Genomic DNA, 24956 nt, shown 5'->3' on the forward strand with positions numbered 1-24956 from the left:
CCAGCAGACCCCTGTGATCCTGTGTTCGGATTCAGTGGGTTGGAAAATGGATGGATGGATGTATAGATTGCAATAAAGGTGGAATAAGTTCTAACAGGACGTATCTTGTTTTCATTTTTTTTATTATACAAAACCTGTGATTTTGGCAGGTTTTATAGCAGGTTTTTTTTTTGACAGGTGTAGACTTTCCATACCCCACTGCATTTGGCAGTGGAAACACCAAAGCCTTCACCCTCTGAACCCAGGAAATCCCGTTCAGTCAGAACTGTGGAGCACAGCACTGATGCTTCATCCAACTTCAGTTTGGTTTCATGCTTTTTGCTTACCACTAGTGGCTGACTCTATTAACAGTTTTCCAATTTTTGGCCCACATCTACTGGGGAGCTGCAGACATCTGAGAAGACTATAAATGACCAAACGCTTTAAAAGAGTATAAAAACAAATTTCTAGGACACTGGTTAGCTTAGGCTCTCTGTGTTTATTTACCCACTTTCCTAAGCTATTGTTGGTTTGTTTTTTTAAATTTTTTATAAACGCCTGGCACTAGTAATTTTATTTTTTGGTAAATGCCAAAATGTAAAGTTATTGTAAGACGGTAACAATGGAATTACACCAAAGCACAATATGCGAAATTAGAGCCGTCAAGCAAGTGCTAGGTCCCGATTTCTTTGTAAGATTTTCAAATAACTGGATACACACGAGAACTCTGAACACTGAGAGTAGCGTAGCGCCAGATGTCCCAGCGGAGCAGCAATTATGGGATAAGTCACATGACTGATATAAAGCACAAAGTGGCCATAAATAAACATGGAGGCAGAAAATGCAAAACACACATAAAATAACTGCCTGAGACAAAATCCTCCTGGCAATATGGATATTAAAAAATGCATTCTCTTCTTCACATCTCTTCTACACTCCCTGTTACTCTGTACTGTTGATCCCAAGTATTTAAACTCATCCACCTTCACCATCTCTACTTCTTGGATCCTCACCATTCCTCTGACCTCCCTCTCATTCACATACACGTATTCTGTCTTGGTGGTCCTACTGACCTTCACTCCTCTCCTCTCATATCTCCACCTCTCCAGGGTCTCCTTGACCTGCTCCCTACTCCCCCTACAGATCATAATGTCATCAGCAAACATCATAGTCCACGGGGACCCCTGTCTAATCTCGTTTGTCAACCTGTCCATCACCATTGCAAATAAGAAAAGATTCAGAACCTATCCCTGAGGTAATCCCACTTCCACACTGAATGCATCTGTCACTCCTACCGCGGACCACACCACTGTCACACTTCCCTCATACATCTCTGTATATGGTTTATTTCAATGTCCATAAAAACATTTGACACACTGCAGGAAAAGGAGTCAACTAGAATGTGGTCCAATAGAGGGAGATCTGTCTGGCCAAAATGTAAAACATTATGTACAGGGCAGGGGTGGTGATGGCAGCGGCAGCATGACACTGTGGGAGTGCTGGAGAATCAGAGTCACTCTGAACCAACCAACCTGAATGACTGGCAGACAATCTGCACAAAGAATCCCTCCTGACCAGCGGGCAGACGTTATTGTGGCCCTGCTGAATATCAACAAGTGAGGAACGCAATAAGCAACCTACCACTTTTCAGCATTTTATACAAGATTAGTGTGCTGTTTTTGTTTTGTACAGTCGTACAGTAAAAAAAATGGAAAGGTGCACCCTGCAAATGTTTGGGCACCCCAGGATATCGGAGGTCTCAGATAATGTTTCCCAAGGTGGTCCCAGGCCTTCATTAGCTCATCAGGGCGGCTATGGCTTCTTCACAGCCATCATTAGAAAACCCCAGGTGATGTAAATGTCAAAGCTGTAGAAACTCTGACTCCTCCAACCTTGTCCCAATAATCAGCAGAGGCCTAGCACTCTGAAAAATAAAAAAAAATGGAGGCTCACAAAGCAGGAGAAGGCAACAAGTAGATAGCAAAGGGTTTCCAAGTTGTTGTTTCCTCATTCATGTTATTAAGAAATGGCAGTTAACAGGAACGGTGGAAGTCAAGTTCCCGAGAGGGAGTGCAGTGGAGTTTGTACGCCTGATAAGCCCAGAATGAGGGCGAAACACGTGTCGCGTACTCTTTGCATTTCTTTGACAGTAAACTATTTCAACCATTATATATATATATATATATATATATATATATATATATATATATATATACACACACAGTATATACACATACACACATCTATATAAAATGTACTAACTTAGGGGTTCTCAAAGTCGGTCCTGGTGGCCCACTGTGGCTTTAGGTTTTTGCTTCAACCAAATAATCAGAGACAACTGATAACATTAATCTCTCTTTTTTCTCTTCTCTTATTCTACATTAAGAAAGCACAGAGACATGATTTTTACATCTATAAGACGTTTAGAAATATTTCGATATTTGCTACATATTTAAATGCTTAACTCACTTGTGTTGCTTTCATTGTACTTTAAAGTTAGACCGACTAATTAGAAAATAATGGATTAATTGTTAAACAGTTTATATATATATATATATATATATATATATATATATATATATATATATATATATATACACACACACACACACACACACACATACATACACACACACAACCACACACATATAAACGTATACATATAATGTACACACATATATATAATTTTACCAAATTTAGTTTTCTAATTTCTATATTGTTCCCAAAACACAGGACTTGGGCAATAGCAGTTCATTTAATTAGCCCAGAAATCCAATTAAAACCAGAAGCTGGTAAGAACAAAAGCCTGCAGCCACAGTGGGTCCGCACAAACAAGTCTGGGAATCCCTCTTCTAGAGCGGGGATGTCAAACTTCAGTCCTTTGTGGGCTGCAGTGGCTGCAGGTTTTCATTCTAACCATCTTCTTAATTAGTGACCAGTCTTTGCCTTAGTTTTAATTAACTTGACTCAAGCCCCTTAGTTGTTTCTTTTTCCTTAATTAGCAGCAAAGCAATAATGAGATACAAAACGAGCTGCCACATGCCCAGTTCACCTGTGCCTGTCACACAATATCTGAATGTAAAGAAAGGTGAGGGTCTTGGTACGGCTGATCTCTCACGTCACCAAAACATTTTGAAAAATCAAGTTTTGGAAATGTTTGCTGTGACAGAATGAGAGCATAAACAAGGCATGGAAATAAATAACAGGTTTACCAGCAAGAATCAGCTTCTCATTAAGAAACTGGTTGGAGTTTGAAATCTCAGTTTCGCTGGTCAACTGTCAGCTCGTTTCACATCTCATTTCTGTTTGAATTTATTCCTTTCCTCATTAACGACAGCCAGAGGACTGAATCCTTAAAAACAGGGCTATGAAAATGAAGGGAAAAGGAGTTAATTAGCAGTCAAAACTGCTCACTGATTAGGAAGATGGTATGAATGAAAACCTGCAGCCACTGGGGCCATCCAGGCAAGGAGTTCGACACCCCTGCTCTAGAGGGGCATCACTTCAAGAAAGGCCCACCAATCAAACAATTCATTAAACAGGCAGGCTCAGGTTTTGAATGCACCCTCAACCTGATGAAGGTCGTAGTGACGGAAAGAATGAAAACAGAACAGAGTGCCATTATGAACAATGCTGTACACCGTCTCTCTGACACAGCAACGCCAAGGACTTTTAGCGTGTCAAGAAACATGACTGGGGCTCCTTTGTACCTACGGTGAGATGCCATTGTACTACCCCACTTGGGACTTCTGTTTTTATTATTAAACAATTTTATTTAACTTAACTCCTGTCATTCTGTCTGGGCCAAATCTTGCAACTGATTTTAAACCCATTTTTGGCAAAGCAAATTTCTTAAAATTTTGCATACTGTACGTGCTCAGTATCAATGACAATACAATGATCTGTCAAAACCGATGCAATTATGTAACAAATATTGCTGTAATCAATGGTTATGTGATTCCAACTAACACACACACACACAACACTGACTGAGAGAGCATACAGGAGCAGACAAGTGAAAGATGCGTCAGATTGCCCCCACTTGCCTCTTCCATTGAGTGGAGTGGGTAAATATGTAGGCCGACTTTACTGGTTTAGTCTTGCGAAGGAGTAGCCTTGATGCTCATGGTGAGGATATATTGGCATAAGATTGCTGTTCTGTCATCGATATTTTTATTTTTTTGCAGCGACCGAGCGCTAATCCCAAATAGAGATCAAAATATAATTCTTTTTAGTATTCAAATAATTCTGCAAAGAAGATATATTATGTAATACTTTTAAGGAAGCTTCCTGTTTATGAAAAATCATTACAGAAAAATCATGGGCAAAATACTCAAAAACTAAAAGTAAAATATCTATAATTTTTTTTTTTTAAAAGTAAAATGATTTTATTTGCTTTTGTTATAAATGCACTGAAAAGAAAAAAAAATTCTTTAACCACAATTTCCGTGATTATATGTGACTAAATAAAATTGTGGGGCGCACATAAATTAATTGATTCAAACAATTAATAGAATAGCTACTTTCATCATAACATACAGTATAAAGAAAAACAGCAACATTGTAATTCCCCACCATGCTAAACAAGTTTAATATTTATTTATTGAGTTCAGTAAAAAGCCACATTTCCCCCTGGACACAGATAAAGTGCCCTCTGTCTATCTGTGCTGGTATCTGTAAGGTTGCCAGTTCAAATCCCGTTACCACCAAAAGGGATCCTACTCCAATGGGCCCTTAACCTGAACATTGAATGGTTAACCCTGCACCCTGACACCCCCTCCCCCCAAAGGTCATGCGAAAAGATCACTTTCCTTCAGGGTTAACAAAGAATAACAAATCAAAATAACAAAAAAACTTCACCATTTTAAATCCATAGCATGCTGAGGACTTTCAGGTGGACAGACTGAACACTTTGGTACGTTCAAACTCATCACAGCACTCACTTCCTATCACAATTTGAAATTAAACTGCTAAATGAATTGTTGTCCACAGCAGCCTCTCCACAGAGCAGCAGACAAACACGAGTCCCCACAAATGTCATCTTTGTTCTGTTGTTGTGTCTAAATAGTCTTAAATGAAGAGCCCACAACAGGGCACGACTCGGTGGGCTCCCTCGGACTATTAACACAACATGTCAGCAGCCTGCTGAGGCCCACAGTAATTCTATCTCAGGCAGATGCTGATGGCCAAATTCTTAAGGAAGCGGAGTTCAAACCTTCACAATCAGGGCAGCAAAATTCTGAACTGCTACACGTTTGTGGACAGGAGGCGGCACTGAAATCAGCAAATCGATTCAGAGTCAGGTCTCCATCAACATGAACCATAAAAGTCCTGACTGGTCTGTCTCTGTCTCTCCCTTTATCCATTGTTTAAACCAGTGCTTCTCAAACTCGGTTCTGCATGGGGACCCCCTGTGGCTGCAGGTTTTTGTTCCAAACAGATTTCTAATCAGTGACAACACCTGGTCACACTGAGCTCATTTAATTAGCTGGTATTTTTCTCTTCTCTAATTCTACATTGAGACAGGCACAGCAGCATGATTTTTACATTTTCCTTAAGACATTCAGAAATATTTCTGCTTTTGCTATAGATTTAAATGCTTGACTCTCTTGTGTTGACTTCAATCTATTTTGCCCTTTCTCTCTGCAGTTTTTCCCCTTCGTTGTATCTTATTAATGACAATTAAAAAACGAGCAGAGCAGACAGCCAGGCAAACAACATGGAATAAGCAAAGGCTGCAACCACTGTAGTGTCAAAGCCATTAACACTAGAATTACCAGAGCCTACGAAAAAACTCGTAAATCCGTCCCACCTTAAATCGCATCTTAAATCCGTTTGCACCTCTCCGCTAGAGTCCTTTGTCATTTAAATGTGCTGATAAACAAAAGCTACTAGCAGCCAGCTATTCCATCCCCCCACCGACTTAGAACGACTTTCTCCTAGCTCATGGCTTGCCTTGATTTGATTATCTGGGATTGAAGTGGAGTTTTAGAGTGGAAATAATATACAGTAGTGTTATTTGGAATACACGCATTTCATGTGTGTTCCGTTCAGTAGTCTGTGCAAACACATTTTTAAAACAGAAACGTTTTTCATATTCTAATAGTAAATGACAAAATGTAGGCATAAACTATATAATGTATGAAGCCTTAAGTCCATATATCAAAGAAACACTTTCACAAAAGGTACAAATAAGAGAACACGTGCGCGTTTCTTCAAAAATATAACTGCACAAAAAAAAAAGCCGCATTAGCATGCCACATTGACACTAACTACAACCACCGCGGTGGCATAATGGTATCAGCCCCTGACTGAGGATCAGAGGGTGGCGAGTTCGATCCCGCACGGCTCCACTTCGAGAAATGAACTGCTCTTATTCTTACAATTTTAGAATAACAACATAAATTTGATTTCAGTCTGTAACAGCCGCTGTAACTTATGATACTGGTAAAGGTTAGCTTTGTTTTTTTTTTTTTTTTTTAATTCACTTTTCATTCTCGCAGTCGCATTCAGAATCAATCCATACAACCCCATCTGACATAAAGACGCGCTATAGGTCTGCAGTGTACCACGATGCATACTACCGCCCCGCCCCCCCAAAAGGGTTCTGACACACAAACGCTGGTGAAGCTGCCTTCTTCGTATCTCACCGTCACTTGAAATCAGCAGTTCTTAGCATTGCACCACGCAAGCTGTCGTATCAACCACCAACTGTAACTTGCTTTCTTTATTCTTCGGTTATAGTCTTGAATAAAAGTACACTTTTATTTATGTGAAAACAGCTGTGTCAGATGGGGTTGTATGGATTGATAAGCAGCTAAGAACTGCTGATTTCAAGTGACGGTGAGATACGAAGAAGGCAGCTTCGCCAGCGTTTGTGTGTCAGAACCGTTTTGGGGGGGGGCGGTAGTATGCATCGTGGTACACTGCAGACCTATAGCGCGTCTTTATGTCAGATGGGGTTGTATGGATTGATTCTGAATGCGACTGCGAGAATGAAAAGTGAATTAAAAAAAAAAAACCAAAAAAAAAAAAACCTAACCTTTACCAGTATGATAAGTTACACCGGCTGTTACAGACTGAAATCAAATTTATGTTGTTATTCTAAAATTGTAAGAATAAGAGCAGTTCATTTCTCGAAGTGGAGCCATGCGGGATCGAACTCGCCACTCTCTGATCCCCAGTCAGGAGCTGATACCATTACGCCACCGCGGCGGTTGTAGTAAGAATGTCAATGTGGCATGCTAACGCGGCTTTTTTTTTTGTGCAGTTATATTTTTGAAGAAAAGCGCACGTGTTCTTTTATTTGTACCTTTTGTGAAAGTGTTTCTTTGATATATGGACTTCAGGCTTCATACGTTATATAGTTTATGCCTACATTTTGTCATTTACTATTAGAATATGAAAAACGTTTCTGCTTTAAAAATGTGTTTGCACAGACTACTATAGAAACGGAACACACATGAAATGCGTGTATTCCAAATAACACTATATTATTTCCACTCTAAAACTCCACTTCAATCCCAGATAATCAAATCAAGGCAAGGCATGAGCTAGGAGAAATTCGTTCTAAGTCGGTGGGGGGCTGGAATAGCTGGCTGCTAGTAGCTTTTGTTATCAGCACATTTAGATGACAAAGGACTCTGACGGAGAGGTGCAAACGGATCTAAGACGCGATTTAAGGTGGGACGGATTTACGAGTTTTTTCGTAGGCTCTGGTAATTCTAGTGTTAATTAGTAAAGAATAGATAAATTAAACAATGAGAACACCTGGAAAAGCAGACTGAAAATCAGGACGAAACTATTGTTTAAAAGAAAAATATACCTTATTCCTATATTAAAATATACCAATCAGTTATTTTCTTTTATAGAAATTACAAAAACTATGTTTCAAATAAAAACTATCAGCATCAGAGCCCTGGGTGGGGCGGGGTGAATGTGAATAATGTTGCATCCATGCCTCAATTTTTTCCGAGATGTACTATATGGTCATAAAATGAATAGTTCCAAATATCATATATACCTATGTCTCTGTTTTTTTTTGTCAGTGCGGCTTTGACATCACGGGCCTTAAGGCGCATACTAATTCAGCGTAAGAAGGAACACTCAATAAAATTGAATAAAAAAAAAAATCAAGTGACAATGAGATACAAGCAAGGCAGATTTGCCAGCGTTTGTGCGTCAGCTTTTATCCCTCCAGATGAGAGAATGTCCAATTCCATTGTCTCAAAACACCACTCACATCTAGAGTTATTCCCAGTTGCAGATAAAAAGTAACAGCGTCAGATCCCTGGGTGGGGGGGCGGTAGTATGTATCGTGATCGTGACTGAGAGAATAAAAGCAAAAACGGTAACTTTCACAAGTCCTATAAATGTACACCGTCTGTTACAAACGCAAACCAAGTGTATAGTATGTACTGTATAATATTAACAATAAGAAAACTACTACTACTGAAAATGGCAAATACGGGAGTCAGTCAGGATCGAACCGGGGACTCTTGATTACAAGTCAGCAGATCTTACTGCTACGCCACGGAAACTGTTGTTTTATCCTTGAACCTTTTGTGAAAGTGTTTATTTGATCTTTGGACTTCAGACTTCACACATTATATAGTTTATGCCAACATTTTGTCATTTACTACTAAAATATGAAAAACGTTTCTGTTTTAACAATATGTTTACACAGATTATTGTAGAAACTGAACACACATGAAATGCATGTGTTCCAAATAACGATCTATTATTTCCACTTTGAAACTCCAGCACTTCACTCCCAGATAATCAATCAAGGCCTGAGCTGGGAGAACTGTGTGCACGTTCTGTGGCGGTGGGGGGGTGGAATAGCAGACTGCTTGCTGCTTGTCTTTATTGGCACATTTACAGGACAAAAGATGCTGAGAGAGAGGTGCAAACGGATTTAAGGTGGGCCGGATCTACGAGTTTTTTTTGTAGGCTCTGGTAATTCTAGTGTTAATAGCACATATGAAACTGGCCCAAATACGACTGTAAAGTTCAGCTCCTTCTGTATTTAAAATGACTGTATCTGTGTCACACAAGTTAAAAACTAGAATTGAGGTGCAGTGGGTGCAAAGTTGTTTTATTAACTCGCTCCCTGGTTGTATGTGACACAAGCGCCTCCACACTTGCCTGCCACAGGTTGATTTTACTTTCTTCACTTTATTCCTTCAGAAACTATTCTAAGAAATTAAAATGGAAATAAAAAAAAATAGAAAGAATCAGTTCAACAAAAGAAGTCCCTAATCTGTGAATTAGTTAATGCGTATTAAAATAATTAGTGACCATCACGGTACATGTACAAGAGGTCAGGTAAATGCAGGCACACAAGAACTGAATTTGGCAGCACAGGTGCTTATAAACCAGTCAGGTTCCAGAGTGTCAAGCAACTGCAGAAGGAAGGGGGCACCACAAGGGGACAGCATGCTCTCCTGTCATGCTAGGTGGCCACAACAGACAGGGACATCTGCATGGAGCTAACAACAAGGGGGACACCAAGAAATTGGCAATTCATATAAAGAAGGCTGAGAGTGCCATGAAGGAGACTGCGTAATGGCCGGTAGAGGGCACAGAGCCCCAGAAGGGAATGTGTCGGACTCTCGCCAACTATGGAAAAACCTGGCATGGCACATCTTTAAAGTTTTCAGCATATTCAGAAACTGATGTTGCCCCTAAAATAAACGATCTCAAGATTTCATTTTTCCTGAGCTTCACGTACACAATTTTGTTTGGTTTTTTTTCACGAATCAACACCACCTGCCATTTAAATCGTGCAGTCACAGCATTTAAATCACGTGATCAAAATCCAACGTTTTCATTCCTGATTGGTCAATGGAATTTCTAGGTTTTGGTCTTACAGTATGTAAAATATGTAGCAACATTCATCGTGATATGACCGGAATGAAGACATTTTATTTGGTCATACACTGATAATTTCTGTATTATCTATATCTATTATTTATTTATTATATTTCATATTTACTGACTATATTTATGTTTCTAGATTGCATAATACCATACATTGCATCAATCTTGTCTTTGCACAACGTCTTGTCTTGTTTGTTTTAACTTTAAATTTTAATTCTATTTTTAATTTAATTACAATTTTTTATTTGCACTTCATGTTGTTATGCTGTGGACCCTGAGCTTTGCAATTTTGTCTATCTGTATACTTGTATATGGTTGAGATGACAATAAAGTTCACTTTGACTTTTGACTACCTTATAACATCAGGAAAGACCTTGTAACTCCAAAAAACTAAAAAAACAAACTCCATTATGAAAAAAAACAATGGCAGTTATGAGGTTTTTGCATTGCATGTGAGGACTGTGCTGATCCCAAGACTTCATAGACCTGGCGACCTTTAAAAGAACTAGACATGGCACAGTGGTGCAGGTACACCCACCTTTCCTAAATCATTCAAAAAAGAGATGAAAATGACAACAATTCAGAAACCGGACTGAAAAAAAAAGACCAGCAGCAGACCAATAATTAACTCTTTTAGGGCGGATGTCGACTTTTGTCGACAGGAGGGGTTGAAGGCTAATGTCGACAAAAGTCGACATCCAGGGATAGGGGGCGACAATCAGCTGTTAATGGCGACAAATCTCACTGTCACGTCACAGGCATTCCCTCTGTGCTTGGAGGAATGCTAGACTCGTTGACTCAGCAACTAAACCTTGTGTGTGCGTGAGTTGCGAAATGTAAACAAAGGCAAGATGGCACCGACATGTGAACAGGCAGCGAAGCAAGTGCAGAAAAGAAAACACTTGGCAGACGATGTTTTGCGCATTATCGCGGAGTCGGACTCTTGATTTTTCAGAATCGGATTTTATTGGCAGTGATCAGGAGATCGAGCAAGAGAGTGAGAAGCAAGCATCAGCTGATCAGACACCAGCCGATGCCGCGCCAGCGGATCTGCTGCCAGTTGAGTGCCTTCGCGCAGCCGATGCATCTACGGCAAGGTTCGCATGGGATAAATATACAGACATTGATCCGTTGAGAGCCGATCTGGCTACTGGAGTTTACAAGACGGCATGGCTTGCTGTTGGACACGACAGATCACCAGCTGCTGAACAACTTCTGGCTGCTCTCTCCTGATGCTGCTTTTCAGCTACTGTCAGATGAGAGAAACAGGTAGGCAGAGATTTTTTTTGAATCGCGGGCTGCGTTTGCATCGCATTCTCGTTTTCCAAAGTGGAAACCCACAACGAAAGACGAGATGAAGCGCGCTGTGGCATTACAAATAGAGATGGGACAGAACTGGTGATATAACTTCAGGGGCATTGGTCCAAACGTGTTTTGTCCCCCTGGTGGCTTAGGTACGTGCTGCTGCAAAGTTTTATTCACTTCTGTAATAAACAGAAGCAAATCCCATGGGGTGAGCCAGGCTATAATGCCATACATAAAGTTCATAAAGTTTCAGAAGATGAAAAGAGGTGACAATACGGTTTTCATGCAGGCAGAAAACTTGGTGGCAGTGGCATGGCACGATGGCAAATGGGTGACTTGTCTCTCTACAGTACACACTAACAATATATGTGAGAAAGTGCAGCAACAGACAATTGAAAAATAGGCACCAAAGCAACACGTATTGTAAGGAGTGCAATGTGGCAATGACTGAAATTGGCTGCTTTGAGCGAGATCAGACTTTGCTGTGTAAAATGTATGTGATATGTATGTGAAATCATAGAGTATGCAGGCTCATACAACATGCGAGACAGTAACATTTGTCAAAAGGAAATATTTTTTGTTGATTTGATATGTTAAACAATTGCTTTGTGTTCTTTTTTTAAAAAATGTTAGTTTTTGGAAAAATATTCAGCCCTGGGAGAAAAGAAACAAAAAAAAAATTAGCCCTAAAAGAGTTAATCAAGAACAACATTTTCATAACATGCAGCGGCTAAACAACATTTCTCTTAAAGGGGGCACACTGTACCTTACAGTAAATTTTGTTCAATCTTTTATTATTATTACTCTTGCCAACTTTCAGAAAAATGTTGTTGTAGAGTGCATCAAAATCCATGATGGCACCAGGGCTCGTCTTCTCAGATGATGATCAGTCTGGTCTGTGAAAAAAGAAAAGCACAAACATGTTAACCTGAAACAGATTTTTACTGAGGTGCACATATTTTAACAGAATGTGTTCCTGATTGCTGATGGTTTGTATTACAAATATCTTGTATGTGTGTTTTCTCAGAAGGACGTTCTTGCTTAGTTTTGAGAACTGACGGCTCCCCCCGATTTATCCAAATATCAGAGAGCTTTAGGACAAGTGAGATTTAAGGACTAACTAAATATCAAAAAGAGTCAAAGACATCATCTGGTCAATATGCTCGTGTGCTGATGTGCCCTCCACAAGTGGCACATGCAGTCGTCACCTGTGAATTAGCGAGTCACAAACACGTGTGGACAAAGGCACAGTCCACGAGCCTGAGGAGAATCAAACCATCACTGGCTGGGAAACCTCACCACAGCAGGGATGATCTGGTCAGGGTTTTAAGGCCAATACTGGTCATCAATTTTCAGGTTACTTGATTGGCTGATTCTATTTTTTTTTTTCTTTATTCCTTTAAAAAAAAGACACATAGAAGCCTTATCTCCTCCATTAAAGCGTATTTTTATAATTAAACTATAGAACTACAAGTGTTAATTGTTCCTTTATTAACAAAATGAAATTCTGTAGGCTTATTGTTCAGTGACCATAAAGTATTAAAATTAATAACATTACCTTTAAAATACACACTTTAACAAATACAATACGTACAAAAACATTTATCTATAATACATATAGCATTAAACAAAATAAAATGTTTCTCATAATTACAATCTGTCATATTCTTTCACTTTTTTCTGTAATCTGAAACAAGGCTTAATTAAAACAAGAAGTTTTCACCATTTCTCTCTCTCAAACACACACATATGTATATATATGTATATGTATAAATATTCTCTTATTATTAATTGATATTGGCAATTAAAAAGTGCTTAAATGTAAATATACAGGCACTTAGATGTTTCCCTCATTTAACATTATGACTTGCACTCCAGTTTTTTACTGTTAAAATATACATTTACCACATTTTTACAGGCGAGTGTGATTTTTTCCCCCTTCTGTGTATCAGAGAGACATTCATAATTCTTGAGGTGTATTTCATAAATATGGATTGCCAGTCATGATGGGAAGTTCAGCCATTACCTGGCCGGGACGCCAATGTAATGAAAGGACCAGGGGAGACAGCATCGCTAAGGCAATACGTCCCCTGGGACACTAGAGGGCAGCCCTCCTGGGTGGCTGTGGCACGCTGGCAGCTGGAGTTTGGTGCGACCCTGTTGTGTTCTGTGGGGGTCACCAGGGGCCTCATGCATAACGCTGTGCGTAGAATTCACACTATAACATGGCGTGCGGACAAAAGCGGAAATGTGCTTGCGCACAAAAAAAATCCAGCGAACGCCAACTTCCACATTCTTCCGCTCCAAAAATCCCGAAAAGTAATGCACGTGCACGCGCCTGCTGACAAATAGGTTTCTGCAGGAATACTCTGGGAAACTCTGAAGGATTTCATAAGGGGACAGATTATCTCATATCTTACCGACAAAAATAAATTGGAGACCAATAGGGCTGCAATGATTAGTCGACGTAATCAACGACGTCAACTACAAAAAATCGTCAATGCGGATTTTTTATTGTCGACGCATCATAAACAGAACCTTCAATAGAGGCTCCAGTCACAAAGAACCACATTGGTTTTTGTAACTGCAGTGCACTACACGAATGTCTGGGGTCAGTATCGTTTGTTATTCTTTGTCAAGACTGCACACAGTCCTACCAATGAAGAAAGAATATCGGAGGAGAAGAATGTAAAGGGAAATAAACGTGGTTGCAATGGCGAGTCGGATAGAGGAGGGGGAAGGAGATGGAAAAAAATTGAGACAGAAACTTTCTAAAGTGTGGGAGCACTTCACCGAAAAAGAGAAAAAAGTTGAATGCAGATTATATAAAGCAGAGCTTTCTTTTCATGGCAGCACCATCGCGATGCATGAGCATCTGAAACGAAAGCATCCTGGAGATGTGATGCCGCTGTCTCTTGAGAATTTATGCTGCCGCTGTTAGTTAGTTAGTTAGGGTCAGATCAGGAGGGGAGGGAGAGCGTGAACGAGACGGAGAAAATAAAGTAAAAAAAGCTAACTTTTATAAGTAACAAATTTACACCCGATCTGTTCATTTTCAAATAATATTGCATTAGTGCGATGATGTTTTCTGAATGGTGCTATTCAGGTCATACAATGATTTCTTCAAAATGTCACATATATTTGTCTCTTTCTACTCTGAAAAACGTTTCAGTTTTAACAATGTATTTTTTGGTTAAGTTAAACCAGTGTTTCCCAAACTCGGTCCTGGTGAACCCCTGTGGCTGCAGGTTTTTGTTCCAGGGCTAATTAAGTGAACTGGTATGTCCCAAGTTCTGTGTTTAGGGTACAATATAGAAATTAGAAAACTAAGTTTGCTAAAAAAAAAAAATATATATATATAATTAAAATGTACCAAGCAGTTATATAGGAATAATGTATTTTTTTTTCTTTTTAACAGAATTTTCATCTTGATTTTCATTCTACTTTTCTAGGTGTTCTAATTGTTTAATCGATCCATTATTTACCAATTAGTGGGTCTGACGCTAAAGTATTTGCAGCCTTTGATTATTCTGTGTGTTCTTTGCCTGGGTGTCTGATCTGCTCATTTTAAATTGTCATTATTAAGATACAACGAAGAGGGAAACGACTGCACAGAGAAAGGGCAAAGTATAATGAAATCAACAAAAGAGAGTTAAGCATTTAAATCTATAGCAAAAGCAGAAATGTTTCTAAATGTCTTATAAATGTAAAAATCATGCTGCTGTGCTTTTCTGAATGTTGAATAAAAGAAAAAAAAAAACAGCTAATTAAATGAGATGAGTGCTATCAGGTGTTGTCACTGATTAGGAATCTGGTTGGAACAAAAACCTGCAGCCACAGGGGTTCACCAGGACCGAGTTTGGGAAACACTGAGTTAAATGCACTTTTTTTGTTTAAAGACTACGTGCACTTTAGTTTGTATTGTTTAATGTATTTCTTTTTTATTTTGATGGTCACACTAATATAAAAACATCTGATTATTTTCAAATTCATATGTTTCACTGGTTGTTATTTTAATTTGATTATTACCAATTTTAATCGTGTAAATGCAGAGACATCAGGGTGACATTCAGAGGTTGACAGATGTGAGCAGATGAGGTAAGACATTCACTGGAGGCCAGAACAGGATGTGCAACCACACGTCGCAGGCATCAAAACAGTCAGGCATGAAATAATCGTGACTAATTGCAAAATAAATTGATTAGTCGACTACCATAATAATCATTAGTTGCAGCCCTAGAGACCAAGAAGGTATCAGAGCTAATCAGTGAAATTTCCAGAATAGATCAAGAAAATGCCAGGTGTCTCAATGATGCACTTTGTAAGAAAAGACAGGCTCTGCATTCAGAACTCAACCTCTGGACAACTAAAGAAACAGATCAACTCATTTTTAAATTAAGACATCGTTACTATGAACATGGAGAAAAAGCTAATTAGATCTTAGCTCAACAAATCCACAAGCAGGAAGCGCGCAATGCAATCCCAGGAATTACCAACATAAACGGAGACAAAAATCATTGATCATAAAAAAATAATGCACACATTTAGAGACTACTATAAGTCCTTATATTCCATTGAGTTTAAAGAAGACGACACAATCTAACACATTTTTGGATGCATTACAGATACCACAAATAGATACTCTTAGTGCAGAAGAATTACTAGATGCTATAAACTCACTTCAGTGTGGGAAAGCAGCAGGCCCTGATTTTATTAAATATTCTCAATTAAGCTAGCTCCCCTTTTATTAGCAACATTTACAGAATCTGGGGACAATAAAATTCTACCTCAAACTTTTGGTCAAGCTCTAATTACAGTCTTTCCAAAGCAAAATAAGGATGTACAATGCACATCATACAGACCAATCTCATTTCTGAATAGTGATGTTAAGATACTCTCCAAAGCACTAGCTAGAAAGAATTAAGATAGTTCTTCCTTCAGTAAAATTACAAGACTAAATTGGATTTTTTAAAGGCAGACACTTAGCTTCCAATTTTCAAAGCCTGTTTAATGTAATATATTCACCCACAGAGTCAAACACCAAAGAATTATTATCATTGGATGCAGAAAAAGCATTTGACAAGGTTGAATGAAACTGCCTTTGGACCATATTGGAGAAATTTGGGTTTGGCCCGAACATTTGTGCATGGATCAAACTACTGTATACCAATCCAGATGCTTCAGTTTGTATTAACAATATTATTTCTGACTACTTCAAACTAAAACATGGTATAAGTCAAGGATGCCCCTGTCACCACTGCTGTTTGCAATCGCCATTGGGCCACCAGCAGTTCACTGTCGAAATACTTATGAGATAAAGGGGAATAGTAGAGGACTCTCTCTCTATGCAGATAATGTGGTACTGTATATACAGTCATATGAAAAATTTTGGGAACCCCTCTCAGCCTGCAAAATAATTGACTTTATTTTCAACAAAAAAAGATAATAGTGGTATGTCTTTCATTTCCTAGGAACATCTGAGTACTGGGGTGTACTGCGAACAAAGATTTTTAGTGATGCAGTATTTAGTTGTATGAAATTAAATCAAATATGAAAAACTGGCTGTGCACTAATGTGGGTACCCTTATAAGTTTGCTTATTTGAATGACTGTCACTGCTCAATGCCGATTACTTGCAACACTAAATTGGTTGGATGAGCTTGTTAAGCCTTGAGCTTCATAGACAGGTGTGTCCAATCATGAAATATAAAGGTATTTAAGGTGGTCAATTGCAAGTTGTGCTTCCTTCCCTTTGACTCTCCTCTGAAGAGTGACAGCATGGGATCCTCAAAGCAACTCTCCAAAGATCTGAAAACAAAGATTGTTCCATCTCATGGTTTAGGGGAAGGCTACAAAAAGCCATCTCAGAGGTTTCAACTGTCAGTTTCAACTGTAAGGAATGGAATCAGGAGATGGAAGGCCACAGGCACAGTTGCTGTTAAACCAGCAGGTCTGGCAGGCCAAGAAAAACACAGGAGCGGCATATGAGCAGGATTGCGAGAATGGTGACAGACAACCCACAGGTCACCTCCAAAGACCTGCAAGAACATCTTACTACAGATGGTGTATCTGTACATCGTTCTACAATTCAAACATCTGTATGGCAGGGTGATGAGAAAGAAGCCCTTTCTGCACTCACGCCACAAACAGAGTCGCTTGTTGTATGCCAATGCTCATTTAGACAAGCCAGATTCATTTTGAAACAAAGTGCTTTGGACTGATGAGACAAAAATGGAGTTATTTGGTCAGAACAAAAAGCACTTTGCATGGCGGAAGAAGAACACCGCATTCCAAGAAAAACACCGGCTACCTACTGTCAAATTTGGTGGAAGTTCCATCATGCTGTGGGGCTGTGTGGCTAGTTCAGGGACTGGGGCCCTTGTTAAAGTCGAGGGTCGGATGAATTCAACCCAACATCAACACTTTCTTCAGGATAATGTTCAAGCATCAGTCACAAAGTTGAAGTTACGCAGGGGTTGGATATTCCAACAAGACAATGACCCAAAACACAGTTGGAAATCTACAAAGGCATTCATGCAGAGGGAGAAGTACAATGTTCTGGAATGGCCGTCACAGTCCCCTGACTTGAAGATCATCGAAAATCTATGGGATGATTTGAAGCAGGCTGTCCATCAAATTGAACTGAACTGGAGAGATTTTGTATGAAGATTGGTCAGAAATACCTCCATCCTGAATCCAAACACTCTGATCAAAGGCTATAGGAGGACAGCGTCTAGAGGCTCAAAGGAGTAAAAGGAGGCTCAACTAAGTATTGATGTTATATCTCTGTTGGGGATCCCAAATGTACGCACCTGTCTAATTTTGTTATGAGGCATATTGCATATTTTCTGTTAATCCAATAAACTTAATTTCACTGCTGAAATCCTACTGTGTCTATAAGGCATGTCATCTATTAAAAGGAAGTTGCTACTTTGAAAGCTCAGCCAATGAGAAACAAAAATCCAAAGAATTAAGAGGGGTTCCCAAACTTTCTCATATGACTGTACATATCAGATCCACAAAATACTGGGCCTGCAGTCCTAACATCACTAACACAATTGTAAAAGATTTCTGCTCTCAGAATTAATTTAAATAAAAGTGTGCTCTTCCCAGTGAGCGCTCAAGCACACAATATCAGATTGGACACCTTCGCTTTCATCATCACAGATCAGTTTAAATACCTCGGGGTAAACATCACAAATAAACATAAAGCTCTTTATCAACAAAACTTTGCTGTCTACTTGGAAAAAATTAAGCAAGACTTGCATAGATGGTCAACCCTTCATCTCACTTTAGCTGGAAGAATTAACGTTGTAAAGGTGAATAGCCTTCCTAAGCTTCTTTTTTTTATTTCAAAACATTCCAATATACATCTTTTTAAAAAAAAAATCAGATTCAACCCTAACCTCATTTATTTGGAATTCAAAACATCCACGTATTCAAAGAGCGACCCTACAAAGACCTAAGGCAGAAGGTAGCATGGCTCTACCTAACTTTCAGTTTTATTACTGGGCATCAAATATGCAAGCTATACAAACCCTGGACATGGACACAAGTAGATGAACAGACACAGGCCTGCTCCACAAGAAAAATAAAATCCTGCAGCACTTCTTTATATTCCTTGCTTTGTACCCCAACAAGTACAAGTCATCGCTAATATACAGGGTGGTCCAGATCTAATTATGCAATTATGCAATTTTCATTACGCTATAACTTAAGTTTATTACATAGACAATTCACAAAAAAATATTTTTGTTGCTGATAGATGGCAGCACCTGCCCTGCATTCATTTATTGCAAGATATTTCAAACAATTCTTTTGTCTTGCATTGCATTAAAAGTTGCATAGTAAAATCTGATCAGCTCCGGTGTGCTGGCAAATTGCACTGGGAAGCAACTATATCCAGTTCCGGTGATTTAAAGGTTAAGATAGAGAAGCTGTTATCTGTGGTACCTCTACATGATAGCCACCTTTTCCCACCCTCTCAAACGTACGCAGTTTTTAATGTCTGGGAAACATTCGGGATTAAATCACTTCAAGATCTGCACAAAGACAACGTCTTTGCATGCTACAAACAATTCCACTCCAAATTGAACTTTCCCTCAACACATGTCTTTCACTACCTTCAAATTAGAAACTTTGTTAAATAAAACCTGCCCAATGTTCCTCACCTCCCACCTATCTCTGATCAGTCTTGAGGACTCAGACAGCATCTCCATAATATACAAAACATTTTACAGTCCCTCCCTTTCAAAGATCCCAGAGTGCAATGGGAAAAAGAAACTCTCACTCAACATCTCAGAAAAGGAGTGGAAGGTAGCAATGCAGAGAATTCACTCGAGCTCCATAAGTATACAATTATTCAACTCAAAATTACATATCGAGCACATCTGTCTCACTTAAAATTGTCCAAAATGTTTCCAGAGCAAAGCCAACCAGTGAATGTTGCTATCGAGTGCCAGCCTCACTGGGTCACATGTTTTAGGCCTGCACCAAATTAACATCATTCTGGACCAAAATCTTTAAATGCCTATCAGACAGCCTTGGGGGTCACAATCCCTCCTAATGCACTAACAGCTGTGTTTGGTGGGCTCACTGAGGGAGGGGCTTAAAGTGGAGAAGGAGAAACAAACTGTGATGGCCTTTACTTCGCTATTAGCACGTAGACTTATGTTGCTCAACTGGAAGAATCCGAATTCTCCTCTTTTCTGATGTTATACTGTATACTACTTGAAAAAATGGGAAATCATCAAATTCTCACTTAGAGGATCTATGAAAAACTTTTTCAAAACTTGGCAGGAACTAATCAATAATATTTTAAAATAAACATTTAAATTGAGGAAGCAGGTTCTCTCCCCTCATTCTTATTCTATTTATTTATTTACATATTTTTACAATTATTAAAGTTTTACTCCTCTGACCTAGCTCTCTTTCTCATGGGTGAGGGTTTGTTTCGAACCTAGTTTTGTTAAACTTGACCTGCATGTATGGAATATTATCAGATTTTAATAAAATTAATAAAATGATAAAAAAGTAACTTGTTTTGGGTGAAAAAAGTTTGTGCTATACTTCATTTTTATTTTATAACTATTTGAATATCAATACTTTACTGCTGTGACACAAATATTTTAATAAAAGTGTGCAGTGCCTTTGTTGTAAATAATAATAATAAAAAAAAATATTAAAGCGCTAATTTTTACATTTTTCCAACTAATACACCAATGAACAATTTCATGTTCTTTACAACATTTTTAAAGTATTTTCCCTGCAAAATGAAAATAAAGGATATACAGTTGGTAAGGTAAAGTACATATTTCATTGTGGTCCTGTTAACTGAAATTATTAAATTAATTAATAAAAATTACAATTATAACATAAAACATTATAGTCATCAATTATTTTTATTGCAATTGCATACCCCTATAATCAAGCATTAGGTGTAGCAATTGGAATATTGAAACAGAAGTGTGAATGTGAAAATATAGAAAACTTACAAAGACAAACTGAATATAACTCTCTGTGTATTATACAGTGGTGTGAAAAACTATTTGCCCCCTTCCTGATTTCTTATTGTTTTGCATGTTTGTCACACAAAATGTTTCTGATCATCAAACACATTTAACCATTAGTCAAATATAACACAAGTAAACACAAAATGCAGTTTTTAAATGATGGTGTTTATTATTTAGGGAGAAAAAAAATCCAAACCTACATGGCCCTGTGTGAAAAAGTAATTGCCCCCTTGTTAAAAAATAACCTAACTGTGGAGTATCACACCTGAGTTCAATTTCCGTAGCCACCCCCAGGCCTGATTACTGCCACACCTGTTTCAATCAAGAAATCACTTAAATAGGAGCTGCCTGACACAGAGAAGTAGACCAAAAGCACCTCAAAAGCTAGACATCATGCCAAGAGCCAAAGAAATTCAGGAACAAATGAGAACAGAAGTAATTGAGATCTATCAGTCTGGTAAAGGTTATAAAGCCATTTGTAAAGCTTTGGGACTCCAGCGCACCACAGTGAGAGCCATTATCCACAAATGGCAAAAACATGGAACAGTGGTGAACCTTCCCAGGAGTGGCCGGCCGACCAAAATTACCCCAAGAGCACAGAGACGACTCATCCGAGAGGTCACAAAAGACCCCAGGACAACGTCTAAAGAACTGCAGGCCTCACTTGCCTCAATTAAGGTCAGTGTTCACGACTCCACCATAAGAAAGAGACTGGGCAAAAACGGCCTGCATGGCAGATTTCCAAGACGCAAACCACTGTTAAGCAAAAAGAACATTAGGGCTCGTCTCAATTTTGCTAAGAAACATCTCAATGATTGCCAAGACTTTTGGGAAAATACCTTGTGGACTGATGAGACAAAAGTTGAACTTTTTGGAAGGCAAATGTCCCGTTACATCTGCCGAAAAAGGAACACAGCATTTCAGAAAAAGAACATCATACCAACAGTAAAATATGGTGGTGGTAGTGTGATGGTCTGGGGTTGTTTTGCTGCTTCAGGACCTGGAAGGCTTGCTATGATAGATGCAACCATGAATTCTACTGTCTACCAAAAAATCCTGATGGAGAATGTCCGGCCATCTGTTCGTCAACTCAAGCTGAAGCGATCTTGGTTGCTGCAACAGGACAATGACCCAAAACACACCAGCAAATCCACCTCTGAATGGCTGAAGAAAAACAAAATGAAGACTTTGGAGTGGCCTAGTCAAAGTCCTGACCTGAATCCAATTGAGATGCTATGGCATGACCTTAAAAAGGTGGTTCATGCTAGAAAACCCTCAAATAAAGCTGAATTATAACAATTTTGCAAAGATGAGTGGGCCAAAATTCCTCCAGAGCGCTGTAAAAGACTCATTGCAAGTTATCGCAAACGCTTGATTGCAGTTATTGCTGCTAAGGGTGGCCCAACCAGTTATTAGGTTCAGGGGGCAATTACTTTTTCACACAGGGCCACGTAGGTTTGGATTTTTTTTTCTCCCTAAATAATAAAAACCACCATTTACAAACTGCATTTTGTGTTTACTTGTGTTATATTTGACTAATGGTTAAATGTGTTTGATGATCAGAAACATTTTGTGTGACAAACATGCAAAAGAATAAGAAATCAGGAAGGGGGCAAATAGTTTTTCACACCACTGTATATATATATATATTATATACATAATTGTGTATGTACCTATCCATCTAGAAATAGATAGTAGTGTTAAATGCTAAATAAACATTTCCTTTGTTATTAAAATAGCAGTTTTGTCACTTGTACTGAGGACACATGACGAGAGACTTGACTTCTATTCGCTGCTGCACCGAGACACGGCGGAGCGACTCCGAGTCTAAGACTCCTGCAGACGCCGACGCCCCGAGCCCTTACTGATCAATGCGATCTGCCCGAATCAGCGCAACACGCCAGCCCGTCTATGTGACACGCGACAGCTCCACGATTGCCGGTCATGCGCCGAAGGACTCGCTTTTTACGTAAAACTTAAAGTGTAGACGCAGTGCCTAAACGTGGGGCAGCGTGATTTTTTTTTTTAAATACATCCCCCATTTTTATAGTGCCGATCAATGTTTACCTTACAGATTGTGCGTCTTTTCGTTAACAGAATATGCCGCGACTTTACGGACGCTGTATGAGAATACAAAGAGACCGCATAAAGCGTAGCGAACTGCAGCCTCGTCTTTAGGCGATGTTTTACATTGACGAATGCAAGCGGAAGGACGTTTGCTTACCCGAAAAAAGACTGCCTATCTGCCCACGTCCAAACAAGCGGTCTCCTCAAATCCTTTACGAGGAATCAGACTGAAGAAAAAAATGAAAGCATGTTGCCTGTCTTCTTCCTTAGCTACTCCGAATCGTGGTTAGTGTATTGGTATCGTTGCTTTAGAAAAGGACGACTCAAAATGGTTTAAAATAGAAGAAAAACAAAAAGGGCGCTTCTTACAACAAGAGACAGTTTCCGTCGCTACTGATGACGTTTCAGAAATTGGCCAAACTGAGCATGCGTACCGTGACAACATGCAGTGTTGCAAGTTGGTTAACAGGAAGCCACCCATGACTACATTTCCCAGGGGCCCTAGCTGAAACTTTACGCTGTTGTATGAATTCTTCGGCGGTTTGCGTTTTACTTTTAATTGAAGTGTTGTAGCAACTCCCCGTCTTCTATTATCATTAGTGTTCTTTCAAATAAAGTTACACATAGTTCGTTTAATAACTTACTACATTCAACTTGTTTAAATAATAATTCTGTATCACAGCGTTATTCACGGGGACGCTATACATCATTTAAGAACCAGGAGTTACTAGTTTGTAGCTTCTCATTTCTAAATATATCGATTTTAACATTTTGAACGCCGTATTCTCTTTTAAGGACTGCGACTTTTGTAATGATTTCAATACTGATTTACAAGAATGATTTTATCAAGACATCTCTTATCCTGACAGTTACTTTAGAGATATTATTATTATAAATACAATAAATAAGATGGTATTTTGTTAACAGTCTTATTACTTTAGGCATTTTCAATTCATAAATGTAAGCATTTTAAAATTACTCCTTTCTTATTTTTCTAAATGACTGTCATGATTATTTTTTTCTTACTTTTAAATGGTAAAGAGAACTTTCGTTGTCTTTTGAACTTTGCAGCATTTGCCTGAAACACGAAGACGCCAATCGGAAAAGGCGCGTTCACCTTCTTGTATTTCCTACGTTTTCACGAGCGCTGCATGTTCTTAATTTTGCTTTTGGCTGCGTGTTCCATCAAAGCGGCAGTCTGGCTATCGTAAAATATGGAGCCACCGGTGAACATTAAAGGGGGTCCGGGGCGCTAAACAGTTGAGCTAGTAAGGGGGTTCCAGACACCGATCCACGAAGGCTGGTCTACCAGTCCGCAAAAACCGGACGGATCTACCATTTCAATTTTGTTCTTTATGTTGTTGAATTATAAATTTAAATTACGTGCAGCCGAAAGTTAAAAGTGTGCAGAAATTTTAATACGGCGCGCTGATTTACAGCGTCGCCATGACGACTGCCTTGTGTCACACTGCAGTACCGGGCAGCTGCTGCGCCCGCCGACGCCAAGTGCCGATGGGTGGTCGCTCACCGCTGACGCACTAGATGGAGGTCGAAGTCCACCTTGATAAGCCTGCCGTTACCATGGGCGGCTCTACAGCTGGCACTGAAGCTGCTGGTTTGTAGCGTGTCGGCCGTCGGCAATGTCAAAAAAGAAACCTTTTGTTTTTCTTTCTCTCTTTTGATGGCACTTTTTTTACTGCTTGTATACAACACGCCATGAGCTGGCAGTGGGTTAGAATTTAATAAATGCTGCCCGGCGAAATGCGCAGTTCTTCATAGACAACAAGATGAAGAAGCAACGGCAAGTGCCGCACATTTTATACACTTTAGAATAAGAGGCTGCAGAGCGCGTTTAAAGTTACTGCGTGCGTCTGCGCAACGAGCAATGAAACGAAGTCGCTTCTAAACGTAACCTCCTCGACACTCTGTGGCATCTTCGTGTATTTTATTACTTTCAGTTCTTTGTTTTTTTATATCAGTTTTCATTCTGACTTTATTTTTTATATACTGTACAGTATGTTAGTGTCATTCTTTATTATTATAACCAGTCAGTCATTGTCCAGCCTGCTATATCCTAACTACAGGGTCACGGGGGTCTGCTGGAGCCAATCCCAGCCATCACAGGGCGCAAGGCAGGAACAAATCCTGGGCAAGGCGCCAGCTTACCGCATATTATTATAACCAAGATGGTTAATTACAATGACATATCTGC

General features: G+C 39.2%; 1 protein-coding gene across 4 annotated transcripts in view; it reads right to left on the reverse strand.

Annotated features, from left to right (window-relative positions):
* Positions 1-23161, reverse strand: part of LOC114644085 (uncharacterized) — a 113319-nt gene extending 90158 nt beyond the window's left edge. For 3 of the 4 annotated variants that reach the window (XM_028792329.2, XM_028792330.2, XM_028792328.2), the window contains exon 1: positions 11933-12087. In XM_028792329.2, coding sequence (XP_028648162.2) covers positions 11933-12019 — 87 coding nt within the window. In that variant the 5' untranslated portion in view covers positions 12020-12087. Of the gene's footprint in view, positions 1-11932; positions 12088-22901 lie in introns of those variants that run through there. The other variant, XM_051935543.1, reaches the window with a different exon arrangement.
* Positions 23162-24956: the final 1795 nt, after the last annotated feature.

This window comes from Erpetoichthys calabaricus, chromosome 1 (assembly GCF_900747795.2).
Source record: "Erpetoichthys calabaricus chromosome 1, fErpCal1.3, whole genome shotgun sequence".
Classification (NCBI taxonomy): Eukaryota; Metazoa; Chordata; class Cladistia; order Polypteriformes; family Polypteridae; genus Erpetoichthys; species Erpetoichthys calabaricus.